The sequence below is a fragment of the Myotis lucifugus genome, unplaced genomic scaffold (genome assembly GCF_000147115.1).
Source record: "Myotis lucifugus unplaced genomic scaffold, Myoluc2.0 scaffold_205, whole genome shotgun sequence".
NCBI lineage: Eukaryota > Metazoa > Chordata > Mammalia > Chiroptera > Vespertilionidae > Myotis > Myotis lucifugus.
The window spans coordinates 1,807,323-1,830,707 of record NW_005871253.1 but is presented as its reverse complement, the minus strand read 5'-3'; the positions used below and the strand labels follow the sequence as shown (position 1 = coordinate 1,830,707).

The following is a 23,385-nucleotide window of genomic DNA, read 5'->3' as shown; positions in this document are numbered from 1 at the left end:
GTTTAAAAAAAAACTATGAACAAATTTCTATGCACACTGCACATATCTTATTTTGAAGTAAAAAAACAAAACGGGAACAAATACAATATTTGAATTTGCATGTGGCCTGCGGGCCGTAGTTTGAGGACCCCTGAATTAAGCAATCAAGTCAGAGGTACACAAAGGTCTCTTAGAAAAGGGTAGAGACGAGTCTATTTTTACTCTAAAACGCCAGGTTGCTATAGAAGGACTGTAGAAAACTAAAATAGAATTTAGGAAAAGAAAAAAAATAGAAGCAAGCATAGAGCTACTCTGAGGACTATGAGAGAGCATTTCTCCTCCTTACTAATACTTTAAGATAAATTAAAATTATCATAAAGGGAAATTACTAAGGCCCTTGGAGATATTGGGGTTATTTTATCCATTCTTAGCCCTCTTCTTCAGAAGAAAGCTTCTGTACAAATGGTAGGGGTATCTAACTAACCAAGGACTGTTGTTAAATCAGAACCTATCCCCTTCCAACTAGGGAATGTTATGGGCAACATATATTTTTACTAGTCAAATCAGTCTCAATTCACCTAATAGGGAGAGATTTTCTTGAAACCCATGATGCCCACATACTAGTATCCTTTTTCCCAGAAGGGTGAAATGTATTTAGAACTAAATGAATTGGATACTGAATCAATTGGAAAAATAATGATTTTAAAGAAACTTCTACATAAGGAAAAATAATCTTGAGACTGAATGTTTGTTGCAGGACATTCCAATGCAATTTTGGGCCTTTCCAATGGCAAGATCAAGTAAGTCACTCCTATTAAAATAACTATTTTTATTTTTTTGGTTAATACTCACCCGAGGAAATCTTTTCCATTGACTTTTAGAGAGAGTGGAAGGGAGAGGGAGACACAGAGAGAGAAACATTGATTGGTTGCCTCCAGCATGCACCCTGGCTGGGGCTGGGGTTCGAGCCTGCAACTGAGGTATGCGCCCCTGACTGGAATCGGACCCTTCAGTCTGTAGGCTGATACTCCAACTGCTGAGCCAAACCAGCTAGGGATAAAATAACTATTGATAATACTTTGCCTCTACCTAATATTCACCCATATCCTTAAAGTCCTGATGCACTAACTGGAATTAAGCCCATTATACAAGATTACTTAAAAGGGGGACTTAAAATTCCATGTACAAGTCTCTGTAATTCTCCTATCCTTCCAGTAAAAAAACCAAATGGAAAAGGATGGAGATTTTTTACAGGATCTTATAGCTATAAATAAGATAGTTATTCTGAGACATCCTGTGGTTCCATATACGTTGTTATCAGCTCTTCCTAGGGACTGCCAATATTTTTCAGTAATAAATTTATGTAGTGCCTTTTTCAGCATTCCAGTAGAAAAAGACAGTCAATATCTCTTACCTTCACCTGGGAAGATTGCCAATTTACTTGGACTGTAAGGCCCCAGGAATATACAGAGTCCCACCTATTTCTCCCAGATATTAAAAATTGATTTAAATGATGTTAAATTTCCTAGAGATTCCACTTTAATCCAATATGTGGATGATTTACTTTTGTGCTCTAGGACATTACTAGACTGCCCAAAGGACACAATTTACCTATTATAACAGCTAGCTGTAAAAGGACATAAGGTCTCAAAGGATAAGCTTCAATTTTGCTTACCTCAAGTAAAACACCTTGGCCATCTCATACCTAAAGATGGGCTACTGATTAACCCTGAGAGACTCAGAGGAATCCTATCTTTTCCTCTTCCAAAAAGAAGAAAGCAGCTTAGAGAATTCCTGGGTTTGAATGGATATTGTCGCAACTGGTTTCCAAATTTTTCAGTAATGACCCATCCTCTACATGTCCTATTAAAGTCAGATCAACCTGATCCAATTCAATGGAACCCCAAAGGGAAACAAGCCTCTACAAGGCTTTAGGAAGTATAATATATAGCTCCTGTTCTGGGACAACCTACTTACAAATTTCCTTTCTTCCTTTTCAACATAAAAATAAAGGGAATGCTTTAGGAGCTCTAACTCAGAAACATGGAGATAATCATAAACCTATAGGCTATGATAGTGAGCAATTAGACTCAGTAGCAAAAGGGGTCCCTCCCTGGATGAGGGCCATCTCTGCTATAGCCATGTTATGTACACAAACAGAAGAGATAGTTATGGACTCTCCTTTAACTATTCATGTTCCTCATTCTGTTGAATCTTTACTGAACTCTCATCACACCCAACACTTCTCTGTCAGTCCATTGGCTTCTTATGAACTACTCCTGCTTTCTGCACCTAATATTACTTTTACTTGGTGTAATGGTCGAAACCCTGCAACTTTGTTATCTGCTTTACAGGATGAACAATTGTGTTTTGCTTACTGACCACCTTCTAGTTCCTAGAAATGATTTACAGGAAACGGCCAGTGATAATGCTGATTTAACTTGGTTTAAAGATGGATCTTATCTGAAAGATAAATGGGACATTACAGAGCTGGATATGCAATAACTTCCATGGTGGACATAATTGAAAGTTTCTATCTACCTGAAATAAAATCTGCACAGCAAGCTGAACTAATTGCTCTAACTTGGGCTTGTCAGTTGGCCAAAGATCAAGTAGCCAATATTTACACTGATAGTCACTATGCATTTGGTGTAGCTCATGACTTTGGAATGTTATGGAAGCAGTAAGGCTTCTTAACTTTCTCAGGGCAGCTCATGTAAAATGGAAAATTGGTTGCAGAATTATTAGATTTCATTCAGCAACCCAAACAATTAGCAATTATCAAAATCCCAGGACACTCTAAAACTACCGCCATGGAAGCAAAAGGAAACCATTTAGCCTATGCTGCATCTAGGCAGGTGGCGTTAAACAGTCAAGTTATTCATACCTGAGAATGCTCCTTGCTTTCTATTAAATCAATAACAGACTATCTTTTACAGTTCCAACAGAGCTGTGGAAGAAGAAAAAAGGATATGGCAACAAAAAGGGGGAACCTTTGACCCAGGCAAACAGAAGTGGATTGGACCCAATCAGAAATCAATCTCACCAATAGGGGCCCAACTCCCTATACTGAGCTAACACATTGGAGACCTGAAAAGATGATTTAATGTAGTAAACTATATTACTGGAAACTTTCTCCTACTGTAGCTCATAAAGAGTACAGCGGATGTTCCATTTATTCAAAATATAACCCAGGAAAACCAATTCATAGATCCCAATGACATTTTCCACTTCTTTTAGGTCAATTTGAGGTATGGCAATTATATTTTATCCAAATACCACCATTTCAGGGATACAAATATATATTAGTTATGATTTGTATGTTTTCTCACTAGTTCGAGGCATTCCCTTACAGGGGAACAATAGCCTTAATGGTTGGTAAATTGTTATAGAAAAAGTAATTCCCAATTGGGGAATTTCCTCTGAGTGAGTCACAGTGACCATGGACTCATTTCACTGGGAAAATAATAAAATCCACAATTGTTATTGTGCTTATCAACCTCAGTCCTCTGGTTTGGTGGAATGTAGTATGGTACAATAAAAGTTCAACTAGCCCAAATTTCAGAAGCATTTAATCTCCCCTGGACAAAAGCTCTCCCTATAGTGCTCCTCAACTTAATATATACTCCTTTTGGTAAACATAGACTTTCTCTTTATGAAATAGTCACTGGATACCCTATGCATCTGCATGAAAGGGCATATGAATCAACTTTACTAAAAAGAGACATTCTACATTATTGGTGAGGAATAATTAATCAGTTTAAAGAGATCAATAAATTAGTAACCAATTCATTTCACAGTATATTCCCTGAGAAGAAGATTTCAAAGACCATGGCATATAACCAGGAGATTTGGTCTATTGGAAAAGACATCAAGAAAAAAAAGACTCTCTCCAACCTCATTGGAAGGGACCTTACTAGGTATTACTAACCAACCCATGCGCAGCCAAACTCAAACGAGTTTACTCATGGATACACATTTCTCATTTTAAAAAGGCACCTAACTGCGCGAAAGGATCTCTACTCCTGTCTCTGACACTTATCTCCATCTACAGCGAAGATCAAATATTTTTTGAGAAGTTGCTCCAAGACATCAACAAGGCCTGTATGCTCACAAATTGATGTTGAAAATTGTTAAATTTGTTCTTTGAACTTCTCTCAAACCTTGCTCTTATATCACCTAATTGTTATTGATTGAATATACATAAAAGGATTCTTCTATTGTTACTATCCTCCTTATGGTTTCCTAATGGAAACAATATTTGTCTCCTCAGGCCACCTTTCTTATTAGATACAAAAAATTTAACTTGGGTACCTGCTAACCTTTTTCACCTACCAGACAACGATATTCTGATTTTCAGTTATGATAATAAAGTTAACGCTTTGTTGAACCATGACCTCCTGGTTCATAGGTCGATGCTCAACCACCAAGCCATGTTAGCTGGGCTGATGTATCTTAAAAGCCCAGGCACCTCAGTTAGATCTTAAGCTTAGATTCTCAGTAGTGCAACTGGCTGGCATAGGGACCATCCTCAGTAAGACTAGAATACTTCCAATGGGAATTAGATGGGCAATACTTAAAAATAGTAAACAATGGAAACCCAGCTCACTATCTAATTGTAAAAATCAGAGAGGTGAATGGTTATGCCCCCAATCTATATGGAATACTGAATTCACCCAATCCTGGCCTATTGTATTTACCCTAACAAATAACAATATATGGTATATAGAAAAAGGACATTTTTAGGGAAGGGTTAGGAAATTCTTCTGTTATACTAAGTAATTTTTATTGTAACAATCCCAAATATACATGGACAACATAAGAAACATTCAAGCCTATGAAGAATTTTGTGAGTTTATTTGAACCAAACCTTGTCCACAATTGTCGGGAAGCAAAATCTCAATGGATTGAGATAATGCTCCAGAGAATGGCAGTTTCACACCTTATTTTATACATTACAATCAAAAGAGGAGACATAAGTGGACAGATGTGAGGACGGGGAAAGCAAAGCGGGATGGGGGGGGGGGGGGAAGCCCTGGGATTGGATAAAAAGTAAAATGACACACACACACTTCTTTCACTGAGGTGGGTGCAGGATAGTTAATAGTCAACAATTAACTCGGTGGGGGACACATATGTAATACCCTTTGTAATACTTATTATAATATTTTTTTAAAAAAGAATAAAAAACAAAAACAAAAAAAAAAACCAATTAACTCAATGACAATGAAGGCATTTGTGGTCTCTGCAGAGCGGTGCCTGTGCTTTGAGGGTTCTGGAAAAAGGAAAATTCCTTTGACATTCCAATGATATGTTCTCGTAGATGCAAAAAGATAAGAGACAGGCTCACTTAAGGTAAAGATTGACCTTTGTAAAGGAAGATACCGGCCTAGGGCATGACTACCCATCATAAACTGCTTTTTGTTTAAAAAGTTTTAATTTCAGACCATCCTTGTGGTTACTTTAGGTCTGTGAGTTTGCAAGGTCACCATGCAGGCATTCCCTGAGCTAGTCAGGTAGCATGTGGCCCCTTTTCGTCCACAACATTAAATACTACGGTAATATGACATAATACTGAAATTATAGGCAAATAACTTTGCCTGAGGTTAATAAAACCTATGATAATATTGATACTGAAAACACAATGTATTGAGAAATTAAACTTAATCCTCCCCATGAAGTCATTTCTATGGAAACTAACTGGCCAGAAGAAAAATTAGAGTTTCTGGATAATAAAATGGTATTAAGTATTAATTTGTATGGCCAAATATATCATAAAGTACAATGACAGTGAACAAAGGAGAAAAACATAGTACCAGTTTAATAAAAAATTATGATAATACATGAAATGGGTTCTTTGGTTACTGGTTTAATACTGTTGTTCTTGTTCCTAGTATGCAAATATTATACTAGATGCAGAAAAAGAAAACTTAAGAGAAGCAGCAAAAACACTTGAATCATAGTAGCTCAAATACGAAAAATGATCTAGACATTTTTAACAAAGACATACAGGATCTGAGTGACTCCCATTCACCTGCCTTTTTTCTTTAAAAAAGAAATTAAATACATGAAATAATAATTTGAATGCCATCTAAGGCTATGTGTTATGCCCAGATTTCAGGATCCCCAAGAAACCACATCAGGGAGCCAGCCAGTCTGATGCAAAAGCATAAGAGTCTTTATTCGAGCTAGCTCGGCTCCCCCACCTTGCCGACACAGCAGCAGGAAGCAGAGAGAGATAACTCTGTGTGGAGACGGGTTATATAGGGGGAGTTGGAGGAAGGGGAGGAGAAAGGACTGTGCTCTGCCGATTGGCCAGGCACAAGTCTGTGTCTTGTTCCTGGGTGTGGCTAGCAGAGGCTTAGACTTCCGGGAAGAAGCTCCTTGCCAAGCACGTGGCCAAGGTAAGATGGAGCACTTACCCTGGGGCAAGGTGGAGGGTGTAGCCCTTACCCTGGGGCAAGGTGGAGGGCCTAGCCCTTACCCTGGGGCAAGGTGGAGGGCCTAGCCCTCGCCCTTTCACTATGGTCTTGACATTTCCCAGTGATCCACTCTGTTCATTCAGCAAGACAAAGGCTGACTCTAAAACTTCCTAGGAATACGTCTTCCTAGTACCCTGGGGCCATGTTATCCAACCGAAAGGATGGTCCTCCATGCATCCTTCAGATTGATTAATGATCAAAAGGGGAAACTGTGGTTGAGAAAGGGGAAGAGACACACATACTAAACCTGATGAGCTCAGGGGAAGCCTGCCTGGTGGCCTTACAAACTCAGCGATGAAAGTAACCACACAGAAGAGTCTGAAATTAAAACTTTCTAATTAAAAGCAATTCATGGAAGGTAGTCACATCCTAGCCAGTACCTCCGCTGACAAAGGTCAATCTTTACCTTAACTAAGCCTGTTTATTGTCTTTTTGCATCTGGGATAACACACTTTTAAAGTAATTCCCACCCTCTTAGGCAACAACCACCAGAGCAGAGACCACAAATCCCCTCATTGTTATTGTTATCATGTTAATTGTTAATGGTTAATTATCCCATACCCACAAATGTAAAAAGAAGTATGTCTATTCATTTTACTTTTTATCCAATCACGGAGATTTCCCTGCTTTGCTTTCTACTGCCTCCTAATCTATCACCAATGGATTTCATGTAGACCTTTAATTCTTCCCCTTTAATTCTGATGTATAAAATAAGTGCTTAAAGTGATATATAAAATAAGCAGTGTCTGGAACATTTTCTCAATCCATTGAGGTTTTGCTTCCAGGCAACTGTGGTCAGTGTGGCTCAAATAAACTCATAAAAATTCTCTATAGGTTTGAATGTTTCTAATGTTGACAATACAAAGAGAAAGTGAATGTGAAAGCATTTAATAAAACTGAATTCCCTTCTGTATGTAAATCAGCGCTATTAATGCAGATACAGAAAGGCAAGAGAATGAAAAGCCATAGATGTGGACAGCTGATGACATTTTCCCACATTACACAGATTTAACTGGCCCTTCCTCAAGAACCTTCCTCTTGCACACCTGAAGCTAAACTTTCAGTGTTTATAGAGAAAGGCAAGCATCATCGCTTAAGTTGTATCTAAGTTATAGGAAAGGGATTTTATCTATGTAGCAATTAAAAGCAAGGGAAAGTGTTCAGATGAATATTCAAGAGAGAACAAGAAACCAGCCCTTCATTTAGGAAGAGGTGAGGGGATTCCCGTGACCAGTCACATGTCTGATTGATGTGTGTGTGTGGGCAAAAGGACCAACCTATTCTACCAGTGACACCAGCAGATCACTCTGCTTTGTTTGGAGTTTTCCCAGGTGGGAACAAACATCATTTAAAATAAAAGGAGTATTAAGGCTCTTTGTATTTTAATGAAGCACCCAACTCATTTTTTTTTCATATAAAGTAATTACAAATTTTTCTGATTTAAAGTATGCAGCTCAATAATGTAATTGCCTAATAGATTATGCGGGTGCTGTGGACCTTATCGAGTCTTGAGCGGACATAATCCCAGTTTCAGAGCTTAATGATGTATTTACTCAAGAGATGGATTGACTCCCGCTGACAGCAAGGGGACCCACAGGTAAACATCATTTACTTGTGCTGTTTAATTAGCCATTTACCCAAGAGATCAAAGTAAATATTTCTGAGCTTCATTAGACTCTTACTTAACCAAGTAATTGCTAGGAAAGCTTTCTTAAATTTTGAAAATCTTTAAGAATTTTATCTATAGAGAAGTATTTAACCCATATTATTTACTAAATGTATATATTTCAACGCAGGATAACAACTCCGAGATACTTGATTTTGCTAATTGTAAACGGATGTTGCATACACTAAAACAGTCCTAGAACCCACAAAAGCATTTTAGTCCTAAAGCTCCCAACGCTTGCCCTGCCCATATAATTTTGGTAACAATGTTCATTGCTGCTGTGCATTTCTTCATTCAGAACCTAACCATTTGTGAAACTGCTGCTTTACTTCCATCTTTAAGCACCGATGTTGTCATTAATTTATTGATAATTGTTATGATTGCCACTAAGATGAGATCATGATGATTTAAAGGAACAAAGCAGAATATCATTTGATTCCCGAATTTTTAACTGGGCAGCCTCATCTCATTAATAATGGAGTTATTATTTGAAAATTGTAAGTGGATCGGTTGTCTAGAACTTGGAATATGTTTTCTAATATAAACAACACCCTTTAAAAAAAGTTTAGATAACAAAGAGCATTCAACCAATACTTATTTCACCCTTGACACAGCTGATGTGATGCATGAGACAGGCTAGTAAGCCAGGACAGGTGGAATAGGGAAACTGGGACAGATAGCTGAAAAAACGAACAAAGCAATTTACAGCAGATATAGAAGGTCACTTCCTTAGAAATAACATCTAGGCCTCAGTTGTATTTCAGCTCCAGACCCAGAAAAGCAGCAAAACCAGGTGGGCAGTACCAGGACCAGCTGCAATGACTGACAACCCCCTGCCCTGATACTGACCAATCAGTAGAGACCAAGGCCTGGAGAAGCACAGCTAGAAAACTGATGAATATTCTACTGAAACCCTCCTGAGACCTCCCCTAAGATTCCCACCTTCAAGAAAGAGATAAAGCCTCAAGACAGCCCTAACCGGTTTGGCTCGGTGGATAGAGCGTCGGCCTGCGGACTGAAAGGTCCCAGGTTCGATTCCAGTCAAGGGCATGTACCTTGGTTGTGGGCACATCCCCAGTAGGAGGTGTGCAGGAGGCAGCTGATCCATGTTTCTCTCTCATCGATGTTTCTAACTCTCTATCCCCCTCCCTTCCTCTCTGTAAAAAATCAATAAAATATATATTTTTTAAAAAGCCTCAAGACAAAGGACCCGCACTTACTCTCCTTCTAGGGAGCAGCCCCCCGCCATTCCCTATCCTCTCTTCTTCCCCCGCTTCTCCCCCAACAGGCATGCATCTCCTAAACTCCAAAGGACCCCATGAGGCTTGCAACCAGGGGAGCAAATGAGCAGCTCATCCCGGGCTAATCCCCTAAACTTGTACCCAAGGCCTCCTTTTCTCTGATTTCCCAGAGAGCTAAGGCAGCCCAGCCTAGGCTCTCCTGCTGCTTCTATGCTAAGTCCTTTCTTGTTTTATGTCCCCAGATTCAATAAATGTTCCCTCATAGTCATCTGGATTTGTGTTGCGAAATTTTTCCTGCACACAGTCAAGAACCCACACACTACAAGCGAGCCCTAGGTAGACCCCCAAGGGCCAGGTCTCCTTTCCAGTAGCAGTACTTGTTCTAAACTATTTTATTACAGAACTAGAGGTCCTGTGTATGAATTCGTGCACGGGTGGGGTATGGCTGGCCCAGTGGTTGAACTCCCGCCGAGGGGACAATTTGCATATTAGCCTTTTATTATACAGGATAGTACTAAATGAAATGGGCAATGAAATTTGAAAACAAAATCCTTCTTAAGATCTACATTTATCAACAGTTATGGAATGGATTTAGAAAACATAGGTTCTGTTATTCCTAAAAAACATTATTCTTTCTGAAAGAACATTCACACAAATGGTATCATACCTCAGCCAAAACAAAACTGTTATTTACTGATTCACACATCATGCAGAAAGTGAAAATGTTTTCAAAAAGGATATACACAAGGTTATTTTTTAAAAGGAGCATGAGATCCTTGAGATGCATATGGGGGCTCTATCTGTAGCTGTAATAATTTATTACAGAAGAAAGAAAGATGAGAGGAAGGTGGCCCAAGAAGGGAGAGGAGGAGAAAGGAGAGGAGAGATGAAAGAAAGAGCTGTAGAAGAAAGGGAAGGGAGGTGAAAAAGGGAGAGAGAGAGAGAGAGAGAGGGAATGAGAGGAGAGAGAAAAGAAGTAAGAAGATGGGGGAGAGAAGGAAGATGAGGATGAGGTCTGAAACAATATAGTATGATGGTAATAACACATGTGAATTTGGGTTGGTAGGTACATTGTATCATCCTATGTATATATGTTTGATATACTTTTAAAAAGTCCTTTTACTCTCTCCTACTCTGTGTCTCTTTTTAAAATCCTCACTTGAGGACATGCCTTCTATTGATTTTTAGAAAGAGAGGATGGGAGAGAAGGGAGGGAAAGAAGGGAAGAGAAACATCGATGTGAGAAAGAAACATCAATAGACTGCTTCCTGTACGTGCCCCCACCGGATATTGAACCCGCAACCTACATGGGAATCGAACCTGCAACCATCTGGTGCATGGGATGATGCTCCAACCAACAGAGTCACCTGGCCAGGGCCCTTCTACTCTCTTTTAATTTAAGAGGCAAGGAAAGGGCAGGGACTTGAGATCTGAAAGTTCCCTGAAAGACTTCAGGGAAGATGGCAGAGGCTCTGGACATACAGCAACACAGGTGCACAACTCTAAGACAGAGGTGGCAAGGCTCCAGGAGGGGCACATGTAGAATCCTTGAACTATGTGCACGATAAAAACAACAACTTAAAAAGGATCAAAGACAGAAAACCCTACATTATGCATATGGAGGAGAAACAATGATTTGCAATAAGACAAATTCATATTAAACTTAGGAGAAAAAAGACCATCTCTTTGACTATGGCTTTTCTAGGAAATGACAAAGACTACAATGGGAATGCTCTAAATCTGGGCTTTGCATTCCCTTTGTGCTTCCTTCCCATGGGAGGGACCTTGCTCCACCAGTTTCTCTCTTTTCTCTCCCTCTCTCTCTCTCTCTCCCTCATTACCAACTCCTAAGTCTGGTCCCTCCTTGTCTTGTCTGAACTCCTACAGGGTTCCCTCCTCCTGGTCTCAGTCCTAAGCCAAGCAGGTGACACTCCCCAAAGCACTGCAGAATCTTATTATAGCCCTGCTCAGAAAGCTCCCATGGCTTTCCAACATCTATTCAACTCAACATAAGCTCCCTCGCCTGGCCTGGACCCACACAACTGGGCCAGGGAACACCTTGGACTTTCTCGCCCACTATCCCCAGCCTGGTGCCCACACTTCGGCCACAGAGGATGACCCTGCTCCATTTCCTGAATATATGTTGGCTTTTCTGGTCTGTTCTCTGGCTCATAACAGTCCTTCCCTCTCATCCCACCCTGTACTCATAGCCTGTCAAATCTTGTCAGTCTTTTAAGGGTTGCCTCCTTCTTGCCCCCGTTTCTTCCATTGTAAAGTCTGCCCTCATTGCTGCTCCAGATAGGTTGGCTCCCTTTTCTGAAGACCCACATTTTTTGCCACTTTCTTATTACATGCATCCCACTATGCCATTCCCCAGAACGGGGCCACATTTTATTGATGTCTTTCCCTCCAATGGTGCCTGTGTACAGAAATGGATTATATAAATACATAATTGCTGAATTGACATGAATGACCAACCATACAGTGTTTTGAAAGTGAGTGAAGAAAGAAAACCAGAATGCTACAAGATGCTTCTAAGCTCCTTGGAAAATGTTGTGGTAGATGTGTTTAATTAGATCTTACATCTAGGACCCGAAATAACTTTATGTAAGGAGGTGAGATTCCTACACAAACAATATGCAAAAGGCCTGAGATCAGAAAGTTAAAACCAACCACAAAACCTCATTTATTAGTTATTTTCTCAAATATGTTAAGAATGTAACTATTTCCTCAAATCATTACCTTGTACATCTTGAAACTTTAAAAAAAAATGACTGACCTTTGTCCTCTGGTCCACATTGTTGACTGGGAAAACTTCAGACAGTTTAGCTATCTCTTCTTCGACAGAATTAAAATGTTCTTTCAAGGTGGCAACACCCTGACTCAATGGTGCCCCTAATAAGCCTGAGGCCGGTGCTTGGTCAGATCTATAAAACAGAAACAGGAGAAACATTAGAGATTTGTAAGTTTGGGTTACTTATGAGATTCCCACATTTTAAAAGGCCCCATAATCAAGTTAGTAGAAGGTAATCCAGAAAAGCCTGGAACCTAATTTATTCTCGACTAAGGAAATTTTTAGAGTTCAGGTACATTTTAAATTTTTTTATTTTATTCTGGTTATCATTTGATTGTTAGACAAGCAATCTCAACTTTGGCTGTGCAGTGGAACCATCTGGGAAAACCTGTGAAATGTAACTACCTGGTGCCACCCGCTACAGAGTCTAGGAAAATAGGTCTGGGGTGTGACCCGGCCATAACCATTTTTTAAGGCATATAGAGTACTCTAACGTGCAGTCATGGCTTCAAATCACTGCATAGATGGCCATGCTCCTCTTAAATGTCATTAAAAGAAATAGGTCATATTTTCATCTTAACAATAGTTTATCTTGGTTATACTCTTTTTTTTTTTTTTTTTTTTTTTTTTAAATATATTTTATTGATTTTTTACAGAGAGGAAGGGAGAGAGATAGAGAGTTAGAAACATCGATGAGAGAGAAACATCGATCAGCTGCCTCCTGCACATCTCCTACTGGGGATGTGCCCGCAACCCAGGTACATGCTCTTGACCGGAATCGAACCTGGGACCTTTCAGTCCGCAGGCCGACGCTCTATCCACTGAGCCAAACCGGTTTTGGCATCTTGGTTATACTCTTACTATGGTCTACTTATAATTAAAAATATTAAGGTAGCATTAGGAAAGAGTTAAAAAGTAAGCCAACCTTGCATATATACTATGGTATTTGGATGCTGAAAGGAACCAGGGCCCCTTAGAAAAATTCCCTATTCCAGTTCTGGGGCAGGAAATGTACAAGAGAGCCTGGAACACCTTATCATACCAGAAAGGAAGGAAGCTATCAAAGGCTACTGAGGCATGTCAAAAGCCTCAGGAGCAATCTTAGAGTGGGAATCCCACTGGCCAAAGATGGCACAATTTGAGCACCAAAAAGAGTAATGGTGACAATGGACTGACATAACTAGTATATAGAAAGCCATGACTTCTTTTAAACAATAAATAAAAATAAAATTAAAATGGATTTAGCCTTAAAAAGGAAAGAAATCTTGCCACATGCTACAATAGGGATAAATCTTAAGGACATTATGCTAATTGAAATAAGCTGGCCATAAAAAGACAAATACTGTATGATTCCACTCACATAGGCTAGTCAAATTCATAGAAAGAGAAAGGAGGATAGAAATTGCCAGGGACTGGAGGAGGGAGAAATGGAGAGTTGTTTAATGGTATAGATAGAGTTTCAGTTTTGTAAAATTAAAAAGTTCCTGCCCTGGCTGGTTTGGCTCAGTGGATGGAGCATTGGCCTGTGGACTGAGGGATCCCGGGTTCGATTCTGGAGAGGGGCACATGCCTGAGTTTCGGGCTTGATCTCCAGTGGGGGGTGTGCGGGAGGCAGCCAATCAATGATTCCCTCCCATCATTGATGTTTCTATTTCTCTCTCCCTCTCTCTCTGAAATCAATACAAATATTTTTTTAAAAAGTTCCAGAGATTGGTTGCACAACAATATGAATGTACTTAACACTACTGAATTGTACACTTAAAAATGGTTAAGCTGCTAAATTTTATGTGTGTTTTACCACAATAAAAATATAAACAAAATAACCTTTGGATGCTGCTAGGGCAACAATTTGTTATTCTGAAAATTGTAAGTAAAGGGATAGAATCACACATTTATCCTGTTTTTGTGGTAAAAATGTACATTTCAGAGTTACCAAGTAGTTGATGGGAAAAGTTCTTCCAACTAATAAATGCAGAAGAATGAATTAGAAAAACCACCATTTTGAAAGTCCAAATTAATCAATGCATGTAGGAAATCACCATAATTTTGTGATTGCATAATAGGAAACTTTATATTAGAGCATCGTCTGCCAATGCTCGAATCCATGGATTAGTCTTAGCAACACTAACAATGGGAAGACCAGACATGTGCTGCCTGAGGAAGTGTAATAAAAAGTACAAAAAATCAATGAAACCAAGAGCTGGTACTTTGAAAGGATAAAGAAAATTGATGAACCATTAGCCAGACTCATCAAGAAACAAATAGGACCCAAATAAATAAAATCAGAAATTAAAGTGGAGGAGTAACCATTGACAACACAGAAATACAAAGGATTGTAGGAAAATACTATGAACAGCTATATGCCAACAAGCTGGACAATGTGGATGAAATGGACAAATTTCTAGAAAAATATAATCTCCAAAAACTGAATCAGGAAGAATCAGAAAACCTGAATAGGCCAATTACAACTGATGAAATGGAAGCAATAATAAAAAAAAATTCCCAGCAAACAAAAGCCCAGGTCCAGATGGCTTCATAGGGGAGTTTTACCAAACATTCAAAGAACTAACACCTATATTCTTCAAACTATTCAAAAAAATCCAAGAGGAAGGAACACTTCCAAGCTCTTTTATGAGGCCAGCATTACCCTAATTCCAAAACCAGATAAAGACACTACAAAGAAAGAGAATTACAGGTCAATATCCCTGATGAACATAGATGCTAAAATCCCCAACAAAATATTAGCAAGTATATTAAAAATATCATACACCATGACCAAGTGGGATTTATTCCAGGGATGCAAAGCTAGTACAGTATTTGCAAATCAATAAATGCGATATATGACATAAAAAGATTGAAAGACAAAAATCACACGATCATATCAACAGATGCAGAAAAAGCATTTGACAAAATCCAACACCCATTTTTGATAAAAACTCTCAGCAAAGTGGGAATAGAGGGAGTATATCTCAACATGTAAAGGCCATATATGGCAAACCTACAGCCAACATCATACCTAATGGGCAAACAACTTATTAAAGAAGGTTCTTAATTGTGACAACCTTTGCCTGACCTACTAACCCTTTGTTTTTCCCAAGACTTAAATGAAGTGTCATGTATCATTGGAATCCATGAATTTATTTAAAAACTTCCCAGAATGATTCTAAGGTTTCTGGCTGGTTTAGTAGCAGCCCCTTCAGCAACTTGCCTCTCTTGGTTCTGACCAGACGTCACCGATGTCATAATGCTACCCAATTCCTTTGTTCTGATTCCATGTAAATAAATTTATATTTGCATCTTTATTTGTTTCACAACAGATTTTCCTACTGGAAAAATGCACTCACAGGCCACCAGCAAATTTTAGTCCATTCAGCTGGCATATTTCTCATAATGAATAAATCAACTGTGTTTCTGTCCAGAAAGCATGTTTAGGTAGGTTGAATTAAACTTGAAGACAAGTTGAATTGAAATGAATTAAATCAGTTAAATTAGTAGGGATGGATTACTTATCAGAGACCAGCCTGTCTGGTGACTGTGCACATGGTTTTTGCAGAGGCAAAGCCAAGGCAAGACTCTGGTTACTAATAACCCTGCCAACTGTAACCATTATTTGGGTCCTGGCATGAAAAAAACAGTTAAGTTTTCCTATGATTCTTACCCAGATTTCACAAAAAGATAAAGCCCAGTAATGACTTGCATGGAGGCAAATAGCAAATAAGTTATTGAAGGAGGTACAGCATCTAGAATTTGTGACTTCTGAACAGTGATGCCAACGCTTAAAGCACAAAACCAGGCGTTCTTGCAGATTTATTTCAGGACAAACTGGGCAAGGAGTGTAAGAGCCGTGGCTGTCCTTGCATGGAGTCTTGCCCATGGTTCTACATAAACACACCAAACCAGAAAATCTGCAAAGTCGTACAGGACTTAAAGGAATTTTTTCGCTTTTGTGTACTTTACATTGGAAAGTTTATAAACAGAAAAACAAAGTTTGATGTCACCTAAGTTATATACTCCTCTAATTAAAAGACTAGCCTTTAAATAATCTACAATTAACTTCATATGCTTGGAATGGGTTCTGATCATAAAACTGCAATTTAAACCAAGTGTACCAGAATTTCCAACTGGTTTACAAAAGATTGGTAATTTGATGGAAGGTTTAAATGCATACAAAGTAATAAATACCCCCGAATTTTTTTCTGAACATAAGCAGTACATGCTATACTCCAAACAATATAAAGAGGACTCAATTTTTCATCATGAATTTGGGAGCACAATTGGGCAATTGTATCTGAAAGTAGCCACTAACAGAGACAATTAGTTGCACCTGGAAAAAAAAAGGTTAGTCTCATTAGGGTTTTGATATAAAACTACTTATTAAGTAATTATTTTAATGTTAAATTTTTTTCCAGAAGGCAACAAATAAATTTTTTATCAATTACCCCAAATGACATGAATAATATTTTAATAATTCATCATTGTCTAAAATAATGACTTGGTCTTCTACCTAATAAGAGTAAACCTTTTATATGAAGATCTTTGAACACTTAGTCCTTGATATAAGAAAAACCAACAACGATGATAGGAATTTTTTGTTTTAAGTTGCTTCGTTTTGTGAGCAGGAATTCATTCTTCATACTCTCTTTTAGCAGATGCTCTGGGGCAGAAGAGACAGCTATCGACTGCCATGGTTTGGCCAGGGAAACCAGCAGGGCTGCTGCCACATCAAGCACGGCTACAGGCTTTTATGAATTCATGACCTGTCAGAGCCTTCCCACTCCGTCCAGCTTAGAATTCCGTAACTGAAGAGTCATTAACAATTAAGGAAGAAAAGTAGGTCACTCTTTCCAAATCTGTGTTTCTGGAATGGCTTATAAAATTGACCAGTGAGCTGCTTCAGTCCAGGGGAGATTGCAAAGCAGACGGGAATATTTCACTTAGGGGAATGGCCCAGCAATAGCTGTGGGGGGTGGAGGAGCCCAGAGGGTGCCTAGATGAAGAAGTCCACGGGAGAGCCTGATGCCATGATGAACACTTGTTAGAAAGAATCTATATTTAAAGACACAATTGCTCATCTCAAAGGTCATATAAACACTTGGCACTTTATCCAAGGCTAGAGAGTAAACCAGTGATAATCCAGGTGCATTAATCAGCGTCCTCAGTCACACACAGGACAATTCTATTTGTAACAGAACAAAACACTGACAATAGTAACCATTCCTGACTTCTTTATCTGGCTTTAAAAATGATTGTGGTATAGAAACTGTCTTGAAGACTCCAGATATTAATTTTGAAATTTGTGTTGGTCATAAACAAGGATCATTTCTTACGGAAGGCTGATTTATACGTAACTGTAGATCAACAGTCATATAAAATGCAACCTTTCATAATGGAAAGCAATGCTCTATTATATATGTTGAGAAACTATAGCAAATGTTAGTCTAGTAGATGTAAATATCATATCCTATCACCCACAATCACAGTTTGGTAGCCCAGGTTAAGAGAGTCACACAATGAATCATTTAGTCTAACAAGTCAGTTTGTACAGGGAATTATAAATGCATATATGCTTTCTATGCCACATATCACGATTATGGTTTATGCAAAGCAGTATATCAACAGACATGAAAAGCAGAGAGAAAGAAACAGCGGCCTGGTGAGAGAGCCTTACAACACACAACCAGAGTGCAGATACTCCTCCCAGCAGCTTCTTGTACCACCTTTGTAAAGGAGTACTTTTATTCACATGATAAAAACCATGAAAGAGAATTTTCTTGCATGTCCCTTTACTGCTTTAGATTGAAAAGTACTGGTCAGGAAGGCCATTTCCAGGACTTTCCATATTTGGAGAATGCTAGTACAGATGCAGAAGGTCCTGGAAACACATTCAGGACTTACAGACCTCACCCTGTGGTCTGTGAAACAGAACCATATGATCGGCCAAGGTTTTTCGTGACAAGGTCCTTTCAGAGCCCATTATCTGACTTCTCCTTACTCCTTGATGGGATCCAGCACACACTGCACTTATGCTGAATTATAGTCTAAAGAAAATCATGTTACCCTTCCCATTCATATCATTAACATGAAACAGCCTACTGGCACATTAAAGGAAGAGAAAATGGCATTGGATGTAAGACAACTAGACCCAAAGCCCCGTGTACTCTCTCAGCCTTTCAGATGGGCTTTGACAGACATCTATTGACCATGCTCGAGTAACAATTTGTTCTTTACTAGTAAACGGTGAGAATGTTTTAATAAGGGGAAATATAGTCAGTCCCCAAAATCAAAATCAGGGCTAGGACACAGGTAACATTCATGCAACATGAATTAGGCATCTACCAGGTGCCATTACACATATTACACATTTATATGAACTCAATAAGTAGCCCAGATGCCACAAAGCTTCTGAGGACATGGAAGGAAACCCAGATAGCGTAAAAGGTGGGCAGAGGGTATGGAACAGAATTCTGATTGTCTTAGGACGCACAAGAATCATGACTCTGCCAACTACCCTGCTGACAAACTTCTCTCTCTCGTCCCAGCTTTATGGCCATTTAAGACACATACTATGAGCGGTAGATCTCAAACTTGAGGGATTAGAGTTCCCGTAGGGCTCACTGAAACCCAGATGGCTGGGCACCACCCCAGAGTCCTTATTCAGAGGATCCTGGGTAGGGCCTGAGAAGCTATGTTTCTGTTCCTGGGTTTTATTGATGCTGGTGTAGGTACTATACTTGCAGATTGTAGATCTGTATCTTCTAGATTGGGAGCCTGTATCACTAGCATGACCTCGGAAATTTAGGAACTCATCGGGGTTTGGACATGCCAAGGACATCCCTTTAGGTCAGCGGTTCTCAACCTGTGGGTCGCGACCCCTTTGGCGGTTGAACAACCCTTTCACAGGGGTCGCCAAAGACCATCCTGCATATCAGATATTTACATTACGATTCATAACAGTAGCAAAATTACAGTTATGAAGTAGCAACGAAAATAATTTTATGGTTGGGGGTCACAACATGAGGAACTGTTTTAAAGGGCCAGAAGGTTGAGAACCACTGCTTTAGGTGGTAATTACAGTGGGTTATATGTTGGATTGCTCTTTAAGGTATGCTAACATAACATACCCAACAAAGGCTATCCCAGTTCTCTCCCACCAACTAAGCCCTTAAAACGTTGCGATAAGCAGGGATTGAATGGGTATATCCAGTTAGCAGTTAGAAACAAATACATTTACAAAGAAGCAGATGGTGATGTTCATAAGAGTTAAATCGAAGACTACAAGTGTGTACCCCGTGCTGACGGTGTAGACTAGTGTTTTGCAACTCTGCGACTGTTTTCTTGGAAGCATCAGGAACCTGAATGGCCACCCCACCCCATCCCAGCCGTAGTTTCATGACAGTAATACCTGACTTGCTTTCCATCGCTGCCACCCCCTGGGGAGAGTCTCAGAAGCTGGGGAAGGGCAGCTGCTTCCAAGTCTTCAAGGTCTTCTTTTGGAATGTCACTGTGATTATAGAGCCTATAAAGTAAGACAGGTGCTGCATGAGATGTTTATTTAAGCACAGACGGCCAGCTTCTAGAATCTGTGGTGGTTCTTCATGGTTTATTGAAATATATCTGTAATATAATCTAGACATAAAAATGCAGCAACTAGACGGTCTCTCGACAAAGATGTAAAACAGGGCAGTTTGAAAAACTTGTTTGTGTGTACGTGGCAGTTTTAAATCCATCAGAGGAAGTAACTTTTAACCCTTTGAAGACTTCAAATCCACAGCTGTGCAATGTCATTCCACAATCCACCTGACTGATAGGAATGCTAGATAATCTCAACAGCAGAAAAGGCTAATTTCATATTGTCAATCATAACAAAGTTAGATCTCCACAACTCAAATGAAATTTACTTAAATTGTCACTGCTAAGAAATTGAAAACTGCTGGCTGAAGTATAGGTTATGGCCTCTATTTCTGAATGCAGAAAAATGACTATTATTTCTCCATTTAGATCCCATGGAAATAAAATTTTCTTTATTCTTAGTAAGAACAGGAAGGCATGGAAAGAGGGATTTAGCCTTCATTATCTATTTCCAGTCTCCTGAGGGACTTGTAGAGTCTAACAGTTGCTGTTGTTGTTGTTTTCCAGCTTTTTTTTCCCTCTCTTTATTGATTAAGGTAGTATATATGTGTCCTTATCCCCACATTGCCCCTCTCCCCCCAACTCATGCCCTCACCCCCCTGGTGTCTGTGTCCATTGGTTAGGCTATATGCATGCATACAAGTCCTTTGGTTGATCTCTCCCCTTTCCCCCACCCTCCCCTACCTTCCCTCTGAGGTTTGACGGTCTGATCGATGCTTCTCTGTCTCTGGATCTGTTTTCGTTCATCAGTTTAGAGTTTAACAGTTTCAGATTAGGTTTGTCATGGTATTATAGTAGTCTCCAAACAGATTGGTTATAACTTGCTTTTTTAAAAAAAGTGTATTTTGGGGGAAAATGATTTTAAAAAGCTATGGGAGAAGATATTAAAGACAAAGACAGTATTTTATGTTTTTATTGAGCTGATCACACACGTAGTTGGGAATGTTCAATACATACCCCCAAAAGAAAATGAAACAACATATAAAACAATATGATCATCTAACTGACATGACAAGGATGAAAGAGACTCACTCTATCCATCTATTGGAGGGTGAATAATAAGTGCAGGCTCAAGCCCACCCTCACTCTGAAACCCTTTTACCCTGGCCAGGAAATACAAGTGGGCCCCATGGATTCAGGCCTGTTCTGGACTCTGGGTCACCCCGTCAGTGCTCCAGAATCTAGGGCCTAATTCTTTCTGAAAGGCTTTATCCTGTCACCACTCAATTCACAGAATAACAGCCTGTTCTTAAGGTGAGCCAATTTCAGAGCAGTAAGGGAGAGCACTTAATCCAGTGATGGCGAACCTATGACACGCGTGCCAGAGGTGACACACGAACTCATTTTTTTGGTTGATTTTTCTTTGTTAAATGGTATTTAAATATATAAAATAAGTATCAAAAATATGTCTTTGTTTTACTATGGTTGCAAATATCAAAAAATTTCTATATGTGACACGGCACCAGAGTTAAATTAGGGTTTTTCAAAATGCTGACACGCCGAGCTCAAAAGGTTTGCCATCACTGACTTAATCAATGAGAAGACAATAAGGAATTGCAAGGGGGTAGAGAGACAGAGCTCCCTGCCTTCATGGGGGGTGGGGAGAGGTGGGGGTGGCGGGGGCTGGACAAGGAGGAGGATAATTGGGCAGGCAGGATTTAGATAGAAGGGGAGATAACATTTCCACCTGAGGACCAGCACAGGCAAAAACAAAAACAACAATGAGGAATCACTTACCTGTCAGAATGGCTACCATCAACAAATCAATGAATGACAAGTGCTGATGAGGATGTGGAGAAAGGGACTCTAGTACATTGCTGGTGGGAATGCAGACTGGTGCAGCCACTATGCAAAACAGTGTGGAGTTTCCTCAAAAAATTAAAAGTGGAACTGCCCCAGTGATCCCACTCCTAGGAATATATCCTAATAAGCCTGAAACACCAACCAGAAAGAATATATGCACCCCTATGTTCATAGTAGCATTATTTACAATAGCTAAGATCTGGAAACAGCCCAAGTGCTCATCAGTAGATGGGTGGATAAAAAAGCTGTGGTACATTTACACAAAGGAATACTATGCAGCTGTAAAAAAGAAAGATCTCTTACCCTTTGCAACAGCATGGAGGGACCTGGAGAGTATTACGCTAAGTGAAATAAGCCAGTCAGAGAAAGACAAGTATCACATGATCTCACTTATATGTGGAATCTAATGAACAAAAATAATCTCACAAACAAAACAGATCCAGAAACATGGAAGCATGGAACAGACTGAGGATTCTCAGAGGGAAGTGGGGGGAGGGAAGAGATTAACAAAAGAACTTATATGCATACATGAACACAGACAATAGTGGGGTGAAAACTTGGGGAGGGGAAGAAAGTGGGAAGGAGGATATTAATGGGGGGAAAAAGGGAGACATCAGTAATGCTTTCAACAATAAACATAAATGGGGGTGGGGGGAGAATGTGCTACAAGAAAAAAAAAGACGGCAGGAAATGCCTGGGGAAGAGAGGTGTGGGGACCACCAAGGACCCCATGAGCCTTGCAGCCAGGAAAGCAATGGGCAGCGGCAGCTTGTCCTGGGCTTACCGCCTGAACCTGTCTCCAAGGCCCCTTTTCTCTGTGTAGCCCTTCCCTTTGTATATCCCCACCTCACCTCCTTTTCCTTAAGTAAATTCAATTTTCATTAATCACTGAATGAGATGGCTATTTAACCTGTCCGTACACTACCATGTTAACCTTTCAGTACCCCTTGTTGCTTACATACTGTACCCTCCCCACCCCCAATACCACCATGGTATGCCAGTACTCAGTAACACCTGATAGTCCAGTCCGGACAAATGCTAGATAACCTCTGTTCTTTTCAAATCTGATCAATCCAAGAGGGAGGCTTAGCCTAGCTCATCTCACACTTGTCTAGGAGCTTCTCTGACTACCTCATTAACAGGATCTCTCCTATCCCTGATTCCTTTAGCACAATTAGACAACATCCTACACTGCACTATTCTCTAGTTATGTCATATCTGCCTAGTCTTCTCAACAAAACCAAAAGCTAGTTTAGAACAGCAACTGGATTTCAGAATTTTTATTGTACTGTAAGCTACACATACCAGTCTGGGGCTTCCATGGGTGACAGCAAGTAATCAATAAGATGCCACAAGCATTGTCTGCACCGAGCTTATGGTCTACTCTAGATTAGCTCAGAACCTTGTCTGGCTAAAAGATGAGCTGGTCTGTGCTGCGGATTTCTAACAGTTAGTTATTAACAAAAGGAAGGGAGCAAAGAAACCAGCCTCATTATGTAGGAAGAGGCAGCTTCACAGTCCCCAGGGAGTCCATCTGACTGGGGAGTAGGGGAAATGGCACAGGGGAAGTCCTATTAGTGCATGTGCAATAGAAGCCAAACGATAAAGCAGAACTATGAAGCTTGCACAGTAGGAGCCAAAATGGAGACCATAAAGGGGGAGGAGATGACCCTGGGAAAGGACTGGGTAGGATACGGGCACTAAACCCCAGAAAATCCAAAAAAGGAATTGGATGGTAGGAGGGTACTAGCACAGCTCCAGGAAAAGCCGGGAAAGAGATGGATAGTTTGA

General features: G+C 39.8%; 1 protein-coding gene across 6 annotated transcripts in view; it reads right to left on the bottom strand.

The window, feature by feature from the left end:
• KIZ (kizuna centrosomal protein) overlaps positions 1-23,385 on the bottom strand; it is a 116,677-nt gene that overhangs the window by 40,065 nt on the left and 53,227 nt on the right. For 5 of the 6 annotated variants that reach the window (XM_014463296.2, XM_006097530.3, XM_014463294.2 and 2 more), the window contains 2 exons: positions 19,565-19,678; positions 12,148-12,295 (listed from right to left, as the gene is read on the bottom strand). In XM_014463296.2, coding sequence (XP_014318782.1) covers positions 12,148-12,295; positions 19,565-19,678 — 262 coding nt within the window. The remainder of the gene's footprint in view (positions 1-12,147; positions 12,296-19,564; positions 19,679-23,385) is intronic. The other variant, XM_014463293.2, reaches the window with a different exon arrangement.